Here is a 16,491-nt window from a genome sequence, read left to right as displayed (position 1 = left end):
ACTGTTAATTTATCCATTTGTATCTCGGTAAAGGTCCTTTCAGAGACGTGATCAGTCACTCACTGTCTGAAAAGGCCTTAAGAGTGTACACATGCAACCAGATTGACCCTTGCGTGTCCATTTGGTTACATTTGTACACTCTCTGAGTTAATTTAATGCTGAGGATTATACTTTGCACCGATCGTTAAATTGATTGCATCGCCACTTGGTAAGTGAACACGTTTGTGCTACTATACCTCCTTCCCCAGGTCACGGCAATGAACCATGTCAGTAACCTCACAGAGCATTTCAACGTGACTGTGGACAGGCTGCAGCCCATGGTCAACCTGACCGTCACGGGCGTGCCCGACGTGGTCACCCAGGGCTCGGCACAGACCCTCACTGCCTCTGTGGTCGTGGACATGTCTGTCTCCGCCACCTTCCGGTAGGACTGGACACACGGTGTGTGCATGCGTGTGTGCGTGAGAGGGAGAGGAAGATTGTTCCTCTGCTATTGTGTTAGGTGTGTATCTCTCCCTTGCACAATGTAAAGGAAGATTACTCAAAAGAATAATATCACCATACCTGGAGTACGAGCCTTGGATTATATAGTACATACATAACAGCATGTTCACTAGTAAGAGACCACACCTTCTGCTCAAGTTTAACAGTATTTATTTATTTAAGTGAGATGTAGGATGTAGGTGTATTGATGAGGAGCCCGAGGAGGGGCGAGACTCAGGGTGGGTGCGTAGTCTCGGGAGCCTGACAACCGCCGTGCTCTGCGGTCAGTCGCCTTTGCTCCGACGCTGACCCCCTCTGGGCTCCTAGGAGAAGGAGAGAGAGGGAAGTGTTAGTGGGGCAAGGCTGAAGATGAAGGGGTTAGTTGGGGGGAGGGGGGGGAATTTTGACAGCGCAAAGCCGTATCAAACAGGTAAGAGATGAGATAACACAGGTAACATGTATATTTATACTGTGGGGAGTGTTTGGCTGTGACACTAGGGACGCAGGTGAACTTGATGAGGAGATAGAGGATGGGAGTGATGGAGTTGAGCAGAGGGTGGTCTCCACTCCTGAACTTGTGTTGAACACAACTTAATTTATGGATGTTGTCATGATCAACTCCATTGTGTCAGAAATGGCTTCCGTCTTCAGGCTCTCTGTTCTCCATGAAGGCATGCGAAAGAAAACAAACATTTATCGTCAGGCTTTCCAGGAAACACTGGAGTGAGTGATTTATACAAAAATGATCATTTTAAGGAGTGTTATTCCTTTAATGCTCTTCTTGTTTGCACAAAACAAAATCCTCCCTTTCTCTCTCTCACTCAGTTTCTCTTGGATTTATAACCCTGTGGTCAGAATAGATTGCTGACAGGAATTTTCCCCTCTGCTCTGTCATTTCCTCTCTCCCTCTTTTTTCATTATTTTGCACTCTTTTCCTCGAACCCCTTTCAGATTCTCACCCCACCGCCTCTCTTGCTTACTTTCCCTCAGCTCTCTCACTGTTCTCCATCCACTGAGGTCTCCTGAGGTTTGACTTTCCACTCTCTCTCTCCCAAAACACCCTTGCGTCCCACACAAGAGTTCCACTTTCCAGCTAATTGTTCTCTCTCTCTCTCTCTCTCTGTGTGTGTGTGTGTGTGTGTGTGTGTGTGTGTGTGTGTGTGTGTGTGTGTGTGTGTGTGTGTGTGTGTGTGTGTGTGTGTGCGTGCGTGCGTGCGTGTGTGTGTGTGTGTGTGTGTGTGTGTGTGTGTGTGTGTGTGTGTGTGTGTGTGTGTGTGTGTGTGTGTGTGTCTTTCTTTCTGTGCATGCCAGTCACAAAGACTACCTGACTATGCTCATGGAAATGTCAATGAGTTGCCTGCAGCGTGTATTTTTATATGAGATAAAATGTGCAAGATATTTTTCTTGGATTGAACCACGAAATACCTGCTCAACATTTCTGGATGGTATCAATTTCTCCTCTGCTATCCCTATTGTCAAATTGTTTGTATAATAGTAATGTCTCTTTGCTGTATTAGGCTACTGTGTGTGCGTGCGTGCGTGCGTGCGTGCATGCGTGCGTGTGTGTGTGCGTATGTGCATGCGTATGTGTGTATGTGCATGCGTGCGTGCGTGCGTGCATGGACACACGCAACACACACACACACAAATGCCATGGCAGTGCATGTTGTTTATGCACATTCTTCTAAGCACCATTTGGTCCCACAGTGTTTTTTAACCCTTGTCTGTCTGTTCCTTCTTCATACTGTAGATGGAGCTTTGGTGACGGTGGTTACAAGGAGTTTGAATACAAGCCTCCGTATGCCTCCTCCCTCCTCTGTTCCTACTCCCCAAACCAGGTGGTCCTGACTAATAATGTCACCTACATCTACCCCCAGCCAGGTAAACTCAATTTGGTAGCATACACTGTGCAATCAGCCATATTTAACATGGTTAGCCTAAGCTTAATGTCTTGGAGTGCTTATCTTATTCAGTGCGTGCATGCTAACATTGTAGAAAACCTTTCATCATGCTCATGCATTGGTGGATGTTAAATAAAAGCCATAACATACTGTATTGAGTATGTTCTTTATTTACATTATGGTTGCATTACTGATGCTGATTGTTCTTGATCACTACTATACTACTTTCTTAACTGCGATGAAAACTCAGAAAGCATGGATTTTTGTAACATTCAGTAACAGCGGATAATGTTATTTGACTTTCTCTCTGTCTCCCTCTCTCTCTCTATCTCTCTCTCTCTCTCTCATTCTCTGTCATGCCTCTCTCTCCACATTGCTCCCTCCTCACAGGAGTTTACACAGTGCTGCTGTCGGTGTCCAACCGCTATGAGAACATCAGCCAGCGTGTCGCCATGCACGTCTACAGCATCCTCAACCGCATCGACATTGTGACTGAGCCCCGCCTCCTCCTTGCCGACAAGTCGGCCACGTTCGAGGCTCACGCCTGGCCGTCGGCCTACGGCATCCACTACACCTGGCACTTTGGCGACGGCACTGACCCGCTGCAGGGCCGCGAGAGGCAGGTGGCGCACACCTACGCGCAGAGCGGAGCGTTCAACGTGTGCGTGTCGGTGAACAACACCATCAGCTCAACCGAGGCCTGCACCGCCATGCTGGTCTACGAGGAGATTGAGGAGCTGACGGCGGGGAGCTCCTCCCCCTCGGAGCTGCACAGCCCGACAGCCGTGTGGGCACGCCTGGAATCGGGCAACAACATCACCTGGACCTTCTCCATGGGGGATGGGAGCAACTACACGACGATCGAGCCGCACGTATCCCACACCTACATCAAAGATGGCAACTACACGGTCAACGTCACGGCCAGCAATGCCGTGAGCTCCGGCTGGTTCATCTTGCCCGTCCATGTGTTCATCTTCCAAGTGGTGAAGGTGGAGCCCTCGGGATGTGTCCAAGAAGGGAGGTCCACTCCCTTCCGAGCCTGGGTGTCTGGTAACGCGTCGGCTCACCTGTATGAATGGAGCTTTGGCGATGGCAGCCCCAACAAGACATACCACGGGAACCCTCAAATCGCACACACCTACCACTCCAGTGGGAGCTACCACCTTTCCCTGCTGCTCTCCAGCGGCGTCAACAGGGCTACCAAGGCAAACTTTTTCGCCTGGGTGTGTGTTCAACCGTTTGTGGCCAAAGTCAGCCTTACCGCTGACAAGACGCATTACCGCGTTGGGGAAGAGATCCGCTTCCATGCCAGAACTGAGCCAGAGTTTAACTACAGCTATCGGTGGGACTTTGGGCTGGATGAGGACTCTGTATTCGTCAGTACTTTTAAAGGAATGATTTACACCTATAAAAATCCGGGTCAATATGTTGTAACTGTCACTGTATTCAACAACATCTCAGCTGACAATGCCAGTGTCTCAATTGAAGTTCAGAGGCCCGTGGGCCCGCTTCTGATTCACCACAATGGCACTACGTACAATAACCTGACTCTTTGGGAACCATACCTCTTCAACACCTCTTCCTTGGCCTCAAACGTCAGTTATGCCTGGAGCTTTGGAGATGGGACAATCCTGACCGGTCAGAGCGTCATCCACTCCTTTAACGTGTCAGGAAACTTCAACATTACTCTGACTGCCGCTAACACAGTTAGCAGCAATCACACTGTTTTAACTGTACCTGTGCTGTCAGCGATACGTGGTTTAGTTGTCAATGCCAGCCTGGTGAATGTCCCTCTCAATGCTACAGTCCACTTTGAGGCCCAGATGGATGAAGGAGATGAGGTCCGGTATTCCTGGACACCGTCTCCCTCCTACCCTGTCCCGGGGACCCACACCACCTTCTACACGTTCCGCTCTGTAGGGACCTTCAACATCACTGTGACAGCAGAGAATGATGTTGGAAGTGCGCATGCCAGCATCTTTGTCTTTGTGCAGTGCGAGCTGGAGGGGCTACAGATTTTAGCAGAGGAAGAGGTAGCAGGAGGCAGCAGTGTCGGCGTGGAGGGATGCTGCTTCCCCACCAACCGTGCACTCCACCTCCAGGCTGTGTTAAGGGAAGGAACTAACATGTCTTTTACCTGGAACCTCCTCAGGGAGCTAGACCCCATCAGTTCAGTCTTCAACATCAGTTTGAAGACGGTACCTGTCAATTTCTCCACTCCGGGCCCGTGTGACATCTTTCTCCGAGCAGCCAACCTCCTCGGTCAGCTGTCTGTGAACAGAACCATCCAGTTCCTGGACCCCGTTGGGGAAGTGTACCTGCATATCAGTGACAACCCAGTTGCAGTCAGTGTCCCAACGAACTTGACAGTGCTGGCCTTGGGCTCAGATCTGCGCTACCATTGGACCGTGGATGGAGATGCTATGCCATGGAACAACTCCTGGGTGGTCCATGCCTTCACCAGTCCCGGTCAGAGGCTCGTCAGTGTGGAGGTCTCCAACGAGGTTAGCTCAGAGATTGTGTCCCAGTTTGTCGAAGTCCAGGAGGTCATTACCTGGGTGACATTCACATCTACCAATGTCACAGAACAGAATTACGTGGCGACAGGGGTGAACATCTCGCTCCAGGGGGAGGTTCTGACAGGAACTAACGTGACATGGATGTGGCTGTTACCGGGGAGGACAGAAAAAGGAAAGAAAGCCTCTTTGGTTTTCATTGAACCGAAGCCAACCACCGTTACTCTGAACGCTACCAACGACGTGAGCAGTGATGTTGTTACAAGAGAGTTCTTTGTTCAGGAAAAGATTCAGGGGCTGGAGTTGAGGGCCAGTAAGAAGATCGCAGCGGTTGGAGAAAGGGTGGAGTTCACCATTTCTGTGGCGGCGGGTTCAGATGTTAACCTTATCCTTAGCATCAGCGGAGATGCCACTGAAGTGCTCCCTTCACTGCTCAACCAAACCTTTGTCCACCAATTCACCAGAGTGGATACGTATATTGTCAACCTCACTGCGATCAACCAGGTAAAATTCAATGGGAAATCTAATAGACAGCAAAGATATATGATCACAGTAATCAAGGCACTTCATTTTACACTCTAATTCATGGGGAATTCTTATATGATTGGCTGAACTAAGACAAGACAATGCCCTTTGTTCCCCCTTTTCAGGTGAGCTCCAAGAGAAGCTACCTCCATGTTGAGGTGATGGAGCCAGTGCATGGACTGACTATCCTAGACTGCTGCGAGGCCGCCATCCCTGTGGGAGTGAGAAGGACCTTTGTTGCCAGCATCCTTAAAGGCAAACCTGTGAACTTCCTGTGGACGTTTGATCTCCACCACCTCAAGGCAGCATCTTGGCAGAGAGGCAAAGAGGTTAAGATCCCTGAAGTGATGTTAGATAATAGAATAATGGGGATAAGATATGTTTCTCTATGATTCCTGTTATTATCACAATAAACTATGTCAAAGGCTATTTTGTGGCCTATAATTGGACTTTGATTAATCGATTTTTAATCTTACACTCAACCCTTAGGCATCTTACACACCAGAGCAGGCTGGGTCACTGACCATCTACCTGAGGGCCTTCAACGCACTACATGACCAGAACATCACTAAGCACATCCTGGTACAGAACGTGCTGACCAACCCTGGTCTGGATGCAGTGCCAAATGACACGTTTATCAATAAGACAGTGGAAATCAGGGCCTATCACACGTTCAGGTCTACTCCTGTTCAGTATCTGTGGGATTTTGGTGATGGATCCACTCCACTTCCCACCAACACTGCAACTGTGCGTTATAAGTACAGCCAGCCTGAACACTACCTTGTTCAGGTATGTCTCCTTGTAAACATGCAATATTATGTGCCATTTATATCTGCAAAAAGTAACATGCACCCTGGTAGAATCCAGACCTGTGATAGATGTCTCCAACCTTCTCTTTTGTTTTGAAAACCTTTTTTGACTGATGTCTGGTATTAGCTTTGTCTTGTCATCTGACTGCCCAATCACTCTTCCCACCAGGTGAACTGCAGTAACCTCGTGAGCTGGGTGTTGGCCAAGGTGGAAGTGAACATCCGTGTGCTGGAGTGTGAGGAGCCAGAAGTACATGTGGTTCAAGCACCCAGACTAGCCATCTGGTGCTCCCAGCCAACCTTGGTAGAGGCCAGCGTCGACTTAAAAGGCTGCTTACGCTATGGAGCACAGTACCTATGGCAGATCCTTTCTACTCCTCACTGCAACAATGAACAGGACCACAGCATACGTTCTGGCCTCCGTGGGGCGGGAGCCTCACCTGTCTCCATCATCCCTCTCCCGGCGGAGGTGGATGTGCGACGTCTGCAGCTGTCAGTGCCTAAGATGGCACTGGCGGCAGGCAATTACACCCTGGTCTTTTCCCTGTCTTATGAAGGCGTGCCACTGAGGAAAGCTGCCTGTCTACAACTGAGCGTCATGGCTGCCAGGTCAGTGAATAGCACTGTGCATGTACCCCACTAAGTAAGTCAGTCAGAGAGGCTTATTGTCGGTATCAGCCAGGGTGCGGGAGTCTATTCCCATTTCACAAGACCCCTGGGAGATGGATTGCTGAGGTGGAGCGCAACACCTACCATCAGCTCCCAGTACTTACCGCACGACTTCAAGCCGTGCTCCTCATATGCTGACTTGGCGGTGCCCGGGATCGTACCCATGGCCTTGCGGTCGAAAGGTTGTTAAAAACCATAGACGGAAATAGCATCATAGCATCCTGCAAAACAATCTGTACTCACGCGAAGGTAGGATCAGATGAGAAAAGATGAAATGACTGAATGAGAAAATACTGTATATTCATCTTTTGCCAGGTTGGTGCCAATCATTGAGGGGGGAACATATAGGGTGTGGTCGAGAACCCAAGACCTGCAGTTGAGCGCGGAGCAGTCCTATGACCCTAACATGGACCCAGACAGCCAGGCTCTTCTTCACTACCACTGGGACTGCCAGGACACCTCCAAGGTAAAAGCCACACATAATATTACTAATGAAAACTGTCCAATGAGCAGAGCAATTGTTGTCTAGATTAAATAATAGAATAAGATAGGAATAGGGGGGACTCTTCACCGGCGCGTTTCAGCGCTTCTTCAGCAACCTTTGCTTCAACATTCTGGGTGCTCTTGCGGCAATACTTGTGGCAATACTGGTCTTCTTTTGGGGGGGCACCAAACGGCACCTAAAGCCCTTCCGTTAAGCTGGCCCTACTCAGAGGATGTGTTTGCTATGCAGACCGAACCTCTAGTGCTTAAAAAACAGATCTACAAGCTAACATCCGGTACCATCACACAGTGTTGATAGCTTGTAAATCTGTTCTACTACTCCGCTGTTCCACGGATCTGCAGCAGTCTGCTCACAGACAATGATAGTGAAGAGAGAGCGCTTTTATCTCGGTCAGAAACTAAAACAAATCACACTCATTGTATGATTGTAACACGTTACTTGGATCAGTAATATATACTGTAATTGTATTACTGTTTTGGCAACTGTAATAAGTTACACTACTCGTTACTGGGTAAAGTAATGTTACAGTAATATATTACTAATTAAAGTGTTACTGCCTAACACTGGCCATATCCATATTATTAGTTAACATTACCGGGTTAATGGGTTCAGTAGCCTCAAGGTTCAAGGTTAATTTATTTATTTATTTTGTCTCCCAAGGGAGAAATTTGTCTTGGACACAAGGACCCACACTGCAGCATACTGTACATAAATATGTGGCTGAGCATCCTGTTTCATATATAAAATAAAGTAGTAGGCTGTACTGTCTCCTGTGCTTATTGATGTATCCAAAGCACTGAGCAGCAAACCTTCAAAAGCCTAATGCAGCAGCTCTCAAGGTCCTGTATCACTGCCTGTTTTTAGTTTCAGATGTTTTCTCTTAGAGCCCCTTACTTCCCTGGACTTCTTTCATGTCATTTCACAAATGACAGATTGGGTATTAACTTGACAAAAGCTTTCAGTAGTGAGATTCTTTTTAGTTTTAATTCCTGTGTGAGTGCATTTGTGTGTGTGTGCATCTAACGTGTTATATCACTACATGGAGATAAACTCTGCATTTCACAGTTGGTGCTATATTCCCCCACCCTACCCTCAAACACGCACGCACACACGCACGCACGCACGCACACACACACACACACACACACACACACACACACACACACACACACACACACACACACACACACACACACACACACACACACACACACACACACACACACACACACACACAGCCTGAGGAGTATGGAGTATGATTGAGAGAGATCATGGAAGCAGAGAGTGACTGCATGAAAGGTGACCGAAATTGACCAAATTGTATATAAGGATTGTATATAAGGATGAGACGAAAATCCACCCCCTGCAACTTGTGGTCAGTTGTAATGTTTTGTTTGGACCACAAAGGAAATAAGTCAAGTAAGTAAATAAGTAAGTAAATAAATGGCCCATCTCTACCAGATAGAATAAGTATTAGAAAGCAGAATGGTATGGCTGAAGAACTTGCCAAATACTACTGGACAGTATGGAGAGAAAGAGTTGTTGAAAACAGTTGGCCTCTGTCCTCGCCGTGGCCATTGTGTGCAGCAGATGATGAAAACTGAAAAGGTCTGGCCTTGTTTTTTTGGCAAACGCTAAACACTAAGCAATGAACGTAACACCACTTTGTGGGTTTCGGCCTCTCCCAGTAGATTAATGTGAAGTATTATTACGTACATGGCTTACACGTCCTACGTCCCCATCTTTGACTGTCACTGAGGAGTTTTTGGAGCTGGCGCCAAGGCGTTATGTAAGTCTAGCAGAAGCCTGAAAATGGACTATGCCAGTGTAATCAAAACAGTTAATATTTTATTAGAGCCAATGAACTATTTTGGTATGAAAATGTTTTGTTCTTTGGTATGACTAAAATGTACCTGTGTTTGGATACATATTTAATAATAATATAAATAATAATAATAATAATAATAATAATAAGGGTAATAATAATAATAATAATAAAACAGTTCTCATTCAAAATAAGTGTCTTCACACCTCTCACATTCCCTTTGCTTTTTACTCCAGGGACCGGAGCACTGCTCAACCCTCAACTTTGGTCTGGGCTCCAGCGGTCCGGTGCTAGGCATCTCTGGTTCCGAGCTGGAGGCTGACGTCGAGTACACCTTCAAACTGACCATCAGCAAAGACGGCATGACCCCGGAGTCCACCACACAGGCTGTAAGTACTGCATGCACCACCTGTCTCTGGGCCCTGTTTTGACAGCAAAACGTAACCCCTGGCGCAATGTATTTTGTTTTTTATCAAAGTTTCTTTATACATTTTTCAAGTCACATATGAGTCAAAAATAGCATACAAAAATTGTTGAAATTTTTTACCCCTCCCTCCCCCCAGAGTTCCCGCTCTGAAATAGCCACAACCCCGGTATCTTGTACCATTAACAATGAAATAAAAGGCACATACCAATATACATATTCAAAAATAGAAGACATTAATCAAATTTTGAACACAATGTGCAAACAAATAATAATAATTGGCGCAATGTCTTTAACTTAACCCAGCGCTATTTTGCCATCTCTGGCCATGCACGACACTGGTGGTGCTAGACGCTAAACAGGTGTGGTTTGGGCATTACATTGATCACTGCAGAGCACTTATGATGCACGTGCGTGACGTGACTGCATATTTCTGGCATGTCTGGAATTTCTGGCATGTGAGCCACAAGTAAGGGGGAAAAAAGCAGGAGGAATGAACTAGTCAAGGTGACTTTACACGGCTGTGATGTCCTGGTAAGTGGCAGGGATGATTAATTGCCAAACCAATGATACCATCTACTTCACAGTCTGTTGAGTCTGTGTATGTGTTTGAGTGTACTTGTGTGAGTGTTTGCGTGCGTGCCTGACACAGTGACTGCATCCGACCCTCACTGACTCACTGAAAAATACATGTGAATTACACCTGTGTGTGTGTGTGTGTGTGTGTGTGTGTGTGTGTGTGTGTGTGTGTGTGTGTGTGTGTGTGTGTGTGTGCGTGTGCGTGTGCGTGTGCGTGTGCCAGGTTCTGGTCCAGAGTGGTGACATCCCCATGGTGTATCTGGAGTGTGTCTCCTGTAAGGCTCAGTCCATCTATGAAGTCAGCCAGAATTCCTACGTCTACCTCAGAGGAACCTGCAGCAACTGTCAGCACTTCCACCGTGGGGTACGCACACGCACGCAGGTACGCACACGCACGCACGCACGCACGCACGCACGCACGCACGCACGCACGCAATCATTGAGGGGGGAACATATAGGGTGTGGTCGAGATCACAATGTTATTTGGTGTGTTGGATTACCTATTTGACGTATGAAGCTTCTGCAAGTAGATTTTCATACCATAATGAAATTAATTATTTCTATGCCAACTAGCATTAAATAGCATTAGCATTTATGAAGGTAAGCTGTGCCGCCGTCCGCGTCCACAAGAGAACAAGTTTGCCCTGGGAAACCCAGCCAATATCTCTCTCTCTCTCTCTCTCTCTCTCTCTCTCTATCTATCTATCTATCTATCTATCTATCTATCTATCTATCTATCTATCTATCTATCTATCTATCTATCTATCTATCTATCTATCGCTCTCTTCTCTCTCTCTCTCTCTCTCTCTATCTCTCTCTCTCTATATATATATATATATGTGTTTTGCCAACGTCACTTTGCTTTAATAACATGACATGAAATCCATGTGTTACAAAAGCATTAAACAACAAATCAAATGCAATAATAGTTTTTGTCTCACTCCTCTGTCTCAGCGTTGGACAGCCGTGACACTGCGCAACGAGACGCTAGTCCTGGACTCATCCTCCACAACGACAGGAAGTGATGGCATGAACCTAGTGCTGCGTCAGGGTGCCCTGCGCCATGGCGACTCGTACGTCTTCACGCTGCACGTCACCGACAGCAACCTGGACGGAGAGGGCGCCGCCTCCATCACGCTGCAGCCCAACATGCCCCCGGGCGGTGGGGAGTGCCGTGTGAGGGGAGAAGGAGGCTGGGAGGAGGGAGATGGGGAGGGGTGGCGAGTTCGCACGCTGCTGGACCGCGTTCACTTCAACTGCTCTGGTAAAAGACTATACTCACTGGCTCTCTTGTCTCTCGTTCTGTCTGTCTGTCTGTCTGTCTGTCTGTCTGTCTGTCTGTCTGTCTGTCTGTCTGTCTGTCTGTCTGTCTGTCTTTTAACGACTTATAACGGCCATTGCTTATAAGAGCAATGGCCCAAGCTATAGACAGCAGATACCACAAGTAAGACGCGCGAACGCGGGAAGCAAACGCAGCTTGTAAATTGCAATAACAACAATTAGAATAAATTACGTACTTTTTTAAGGTTTTTTTTAAGTTCTCTTTCAAGTTTTTTTTTAGTGTGTGTGTATGTGTGCGTGCGTGCGTGTGTGTGTGTGATACAACTGCGCCCTCTGGTGGTGGGCCGGTGGTGTTACAGCGTGACACACACAGACACACAGACAGTTTAGGCCAGCTTCTATAGTTAGTGCTCACTGCGTTCGCAATAAAGTGCATTCTACAAAGGTTTCCTTTAAAATGTTTGCACATGGAATAGTTCGCAACAGCCAAACAATGTATGTTCAAACTTTGATCTGGTTGGCGACTGTATAAATGTGACCAGACATGCAGGAAGGTCCAATCCGGACCTTTCTGCACATGCTTGTTTTCCAGTAGAGGAAAAACAACTTACATTTTCAAAAATGATTATATCACAGATTCTGAATCCTGAAATAAGTAAGTAAGTAAGTAGCCTTGCCGAGCCATGAGGCCCATAGGGCAGGAGCCTATCTCCTGTTTCTGTAGCGTGAGGCAGCTTGATGTACAAGTACACCCCCTGGACATGACGCTAGTATGTCGCAGGGACTTACCCCCAGTCCAACCCTTGATGCTGAGTGTCAAGCAGGGAGGCACTGGGTCCCATTTTTAGAGTCTTTGGTATGACCCGGCCGGGGATCGAACCCCGACCTCCCAGTCTCAGGGCGGACACTCTAACCACAAGGCCACTGAGCTGGTGCGAATCCTGAAATACATTCACCTAAATGTTAGAACTGAAATCGAGAAATCTAAACTTACATTGGTCCACCAGATCACTTTCTACTGTAATAGAACCCATCCCGAACCGACTTTTTGTCTGCACTAAAAATGAGTGTGAATCTGCCCTAATGCTCTCCTCCTCTCCTCTCTCCAGGTTACAGTGACCTGGGCATGTCAGAGACACCCCTGCTCTACAGCCTGTTAGCGACGCGCTGCAAGGAGGATTACTGCGAGGAGTTCTACGTGTATAAGGGCACCAGCCCCGAGCATTCTGCCTTCCTTCCCCCAGGGTTCAGCTCCGCACACCATCGCGTTGCCGTGTCAATCACAGTTGAGGACCACCAGGGAGCTGCCATCACCGCCCTCAATAAGTAATTACTGTACACCCACCCAATTTTAACATTTTATTTGTTACCACGGCACACGCACTCACACACAAACGCACACTCGCACTAACACAAGGTGAGTCACAGGAAGGGTAGGTACATTTTATAAAGCAACTTTAAAATTGCGTTGGACTTTCCTCCAGCACCACCGTCATCTTTCTACTTGCTTCCCTTCGAGAGCACAGGGCTCTTAACACATTAACTGCCAGGTATTAATTAATTAACCACTTTTGGTTGTCAGTGAAAACCCTTATTTTGAAGGAACACTGGGACCCCAGACGTGAACCGACTGTAGAAAAATGAACTATGTGTGTTGTGACGAACATTCGTCTTTTCTTTCACATATTTTTTGTAACTGAGATCATCGGTTCTTTGGTTATGGGCCGTTTCGTTTTCAAATTTGGCATGAATAATGGCTAGGACCTACTTTTTCAGAAAAGCCTGTTAGCCACCTGAAAATGGTAAAATAAAATGGTAAATGGTGCATTTATATAGCGCCTTTATTCAAGGCGCTTTACATAGATTGTGCATTACATTCACCCATTCACACACACATTCATACTCCGATTGCGGCGGAAGCCATGCAAGGTACCAACCAGCACATCGGGAGCAATTTGGGGTTCAGTGTATTGCCCAAGGACACTTCGACATGTAGCCAGGAGGAGTCGGGATTCGAACCGCCGACCCATGGATCATCGGACGACCTGCTCTACCTGCTCTACCTCTTGAGCCACAGTCGCCCCGAAAATCCAATATAGCGGCCATTTTTCAAGATGTCAGATCGCATCAAATGTAAAACAAGGTTTTTCAGTGTAGAACTTGAATGTCTGGACACAAAATATGTCCAGAATGTATGCATTTTGTTGCTAGATAATAAAAATTATCTAATTATCAAAATGCATACATTTTGACAAGATAAATTCAATGGTGCCAATAAAAATTCTATATGGATTAATTCCACAATTCCTTATCTGTTAAATTAAATTCTAACATCCATGTCAGAAATCTTGGTTTTATTTTTGATAAAGATTTAAAATGTAATAAACAAATAAGGTCTGTTGTAAAAACAAGCTTCCAATTATTAACTAGAAAAAGTGCCCCTTGGGGCACAGGTCTCCACCAGGACAGGACAGGTTATGGCCTCCTGGTGGCGCTATAATAAGCCAATGTGAAAAGGGTGCCATTTCTTTAAACGCCTTGGATGGCAATAGGCCTTATGCAGCCGACACTTCCGCGTTCAGCTTGGGCCGCCGGATTGCTTCCGGTCGGGAGAAACTCATTCACTGTGAACGTACGGTCGTGATTTTGTAGGAATAAAGTTCAGTACTTTATACAACACTATTTCATTTGATTTTTTTTTTTTTTTTTTTTTTAACAATATATTTATTGACATTCTTTTTCATTTATAAAAAAACATTACAGTTATAGCTCTTTTGTTAAATAAAATGTCCAGAAAAAACAAACATAACAGTTACAATACAAAAACAATACAATACAACAATACAATACAATACAATACAATACAATACAATACAATACAATACAATACAATACAATACAATACAAATACAATGACAACAAATAAATAAAAAATACAATCATAACAAACAACTCAACAATAAAAAACAAAAACAAATAAAAACAGATATGGTCCCCATTTTCCTCCCCACATTACTGTGGATTATCTAATACCGGTCCTAATGGATTGCTGTTCATAAAATGCATGAACTGTCCCCATATTTCTTGAAAGTCATCAGATTTCCCTTTAATGGCTAAAGTCAATTTTTCTAGTGCAAGACAATTTGACAATTCTTTGTACCATTGCTTGATGTCTGGTTTGTCTGGGTTTTTCCAAAAGAGTGCAATTGTATGTTTAGCCTGTAGAAGAGAATAAGTAATCATACTCTTCTTTTTACTATTAATTCTTAAATTATTAGGAAATATACCCAAGATACACAGTTGTGGACAAATAGGAATATCCTCTGAGATTATCTGAGATAATATACCAAGTACTTCTTTCCAAAACTTCATGATCTCTGGGCATTGCCATAAACAGTGAAATAATGTACCCTTCTCCACGTTGCACTTTACACATTGGTCTGGTATATTAGGATCAAAACGATTGAGTAGAGAAGGAGTAATATACGTTCGCATCAACCATTTGTATTGTAGTAACTTGTATCTGGTATTGATCGTCTGTGTTTGGGCTTTGTAGCAAGCCCTCTCCCAATGTTCAACACTTATTTCTACATTTAGATCGTTACACCAGGCCAATCTTCTACCCTCAGAGGATTCCCCAGACAACCTCACAAACATATCATAAACCAGAGATACTTGACCACGACCATTAGAATAACTTACAATAATCTTTTCTAAGACTGATAGAGATGGCAGCTGGATTGAGTTATCTTGGGTACTTGAAATAAAACTTCTTATCTGTAGGTACTTAAAAAAATGATTTGATGGAATACCATATTTTCTGCGAAGTCCTTCAAAAGACATCAGTACATCCTTTTCATACAGATCAGAGATCTTGGCAATCCCCTTGTCTGCCCATGATTTAAATCCCCCATCCTGACTCCCAGGTTTAAAGTTCTGGTTACCCCACAAAGGAGAAAAACGTGAAAGTTTAGTATCTGAACCAAGGTACTTTTGTGCTTTAAACCAGACTTCAATCGTGTTCTTAACAAAGGGGTTCTTTGTCTTTTTTTGTAATTTTTTAAGGGAGTCAGAGTATAAATAAAGGTTCAAAGGCAGGGAAGATGTTGTGTTACGCTCTATTTGCACCCAAGATATGACTATTTCATTTGATAATGTGATGCCATAGTTTTTCATAGTTTGTATTATTTGTGTTGCGACGTTGACATGATGACATGAGTTAGAAACGTCTTAAATCTCCTGTTAAAAAACGAGAGCTTTTCTCCGTTGTTGCCATGTCATAAAGTACTGAACTTTATTCCTACAAAATCACGACCGTACGTTCACAGTGAATGAGCGTTCCGGCGGCCCAAGCTGAACGCGGAAGTGTCGGCTGCATAAGGCCTATTGGATGATTTGAGGCATTTTGTTTAAAAAGAAATCCACCTGTTGGTGGCACTATAACAGGCCAATGTGAAAAGGGTGGAATATATTCCTCAGCCTATAGGAACGTCTGTGAAAGATTTCAAGTAAATTGTCACGTTTGCAGCTAGTGCAGAATGCAGCAGCCCGTCTTCTCACTGGCACAAAAAACGAGACCACATCACCCCAGTTCTGGCCTCTCTCTATCGGCTCCCTTTAAAGTTTAGAATTGATTTTAAGGTTATTTTATTTGTTTTTAAAACACGTCACAGCCTCTCACCCTTCTACCTCTCTGACTTAATTGTGCCCTATGTCCCACCTAGAGCTTTACGGTCTGTGGACAAGCTGCTGCTGGTCGAGCTTATGACTAGCAAGAAGAGCAGGGGTGATCATGCTTTCGCGGCCGCAGGCTCCAGGTTCTGGAACATGCTGCCCCTCCCCATTAGATCCGTCCAGTTGATTGGGGCTTTTAAATCCCTACTCAAAACTCATCTGTTTTCTCTTGCTTTTAATTGCATCTGAGCTCTCTGTCTAGTGTCTACCGATATTGTGCTCTGTATTTGCTTTATATTG

At 45.5% G+C, this 16,491-nt stretch overlaps 1 protein-coding gene across 1 annotated transcript in view; it reads left to right on the top strand.

Moving 5' to 3' along the window:
- Positions 1-16,491, top strand: part of pkd1a (polycystic kidney disease 1a) — a 127,828-nt gene that overhangs the window by 62,791 nt on the left and 48,546 nt on the right. Inside the window, exons 17-27 of the mRNA XM_079499381.1 lie at positions 249-424; positions 2,234-2,364; positions 2,775-5,404; positions 5,551-5,754; positions 5,915-6,214; positions 6,404-6,843; positions 7,219-7,369; positions 9,470-9,622; positions 10,460-10,600; positions 11,191-11,500; positions 12,627-12,843. Of these exons, the coding sequence (XP_079355507.1) occupies positions 249-424; positions 2,234-2,364; positions 2,775-5,404; positions 5,551-5,754; positions 5,915-6,214; positions 6,404-6,843; positions 7,219-7,369; positions 9,470-9,622; positions 10,460-10,600; positions 11,191-11,500; positions 12,627-12,843 (4,853 nt within the window). The remainder of the gene's footprint in view (positions 1-248; positions 425-2,233; positions 2,365-2,774; positions 5,405-5,550; positions 5,755-5,914; positions 6,215-6,403; positions 6,844-7,218; positions 7,370-9,469; positions 9,623-10,459; positions 10,601-11,190; positions 11,501-12,626; positions 12,844-16,491) is intronic.

The sequence above is a fragment of the Electrona antarctica genome, assembly GCF_951216825.1.
Source record: "Electrona antarctica genome assembly, chromosome: 4".
In the NCBI taxonomy this organism is placed as follows: Eukaryota; Metazoa; Chordata; class Actinopteri; order Myctophiformes; family Myctophidae; genus Electrona; species Electrona antarctica.
The sequence above is the reverse complement of the archived record's forward strand: the minus strand, read 5'-3'. Positions and strand labels throughout refer to the sequence as shown.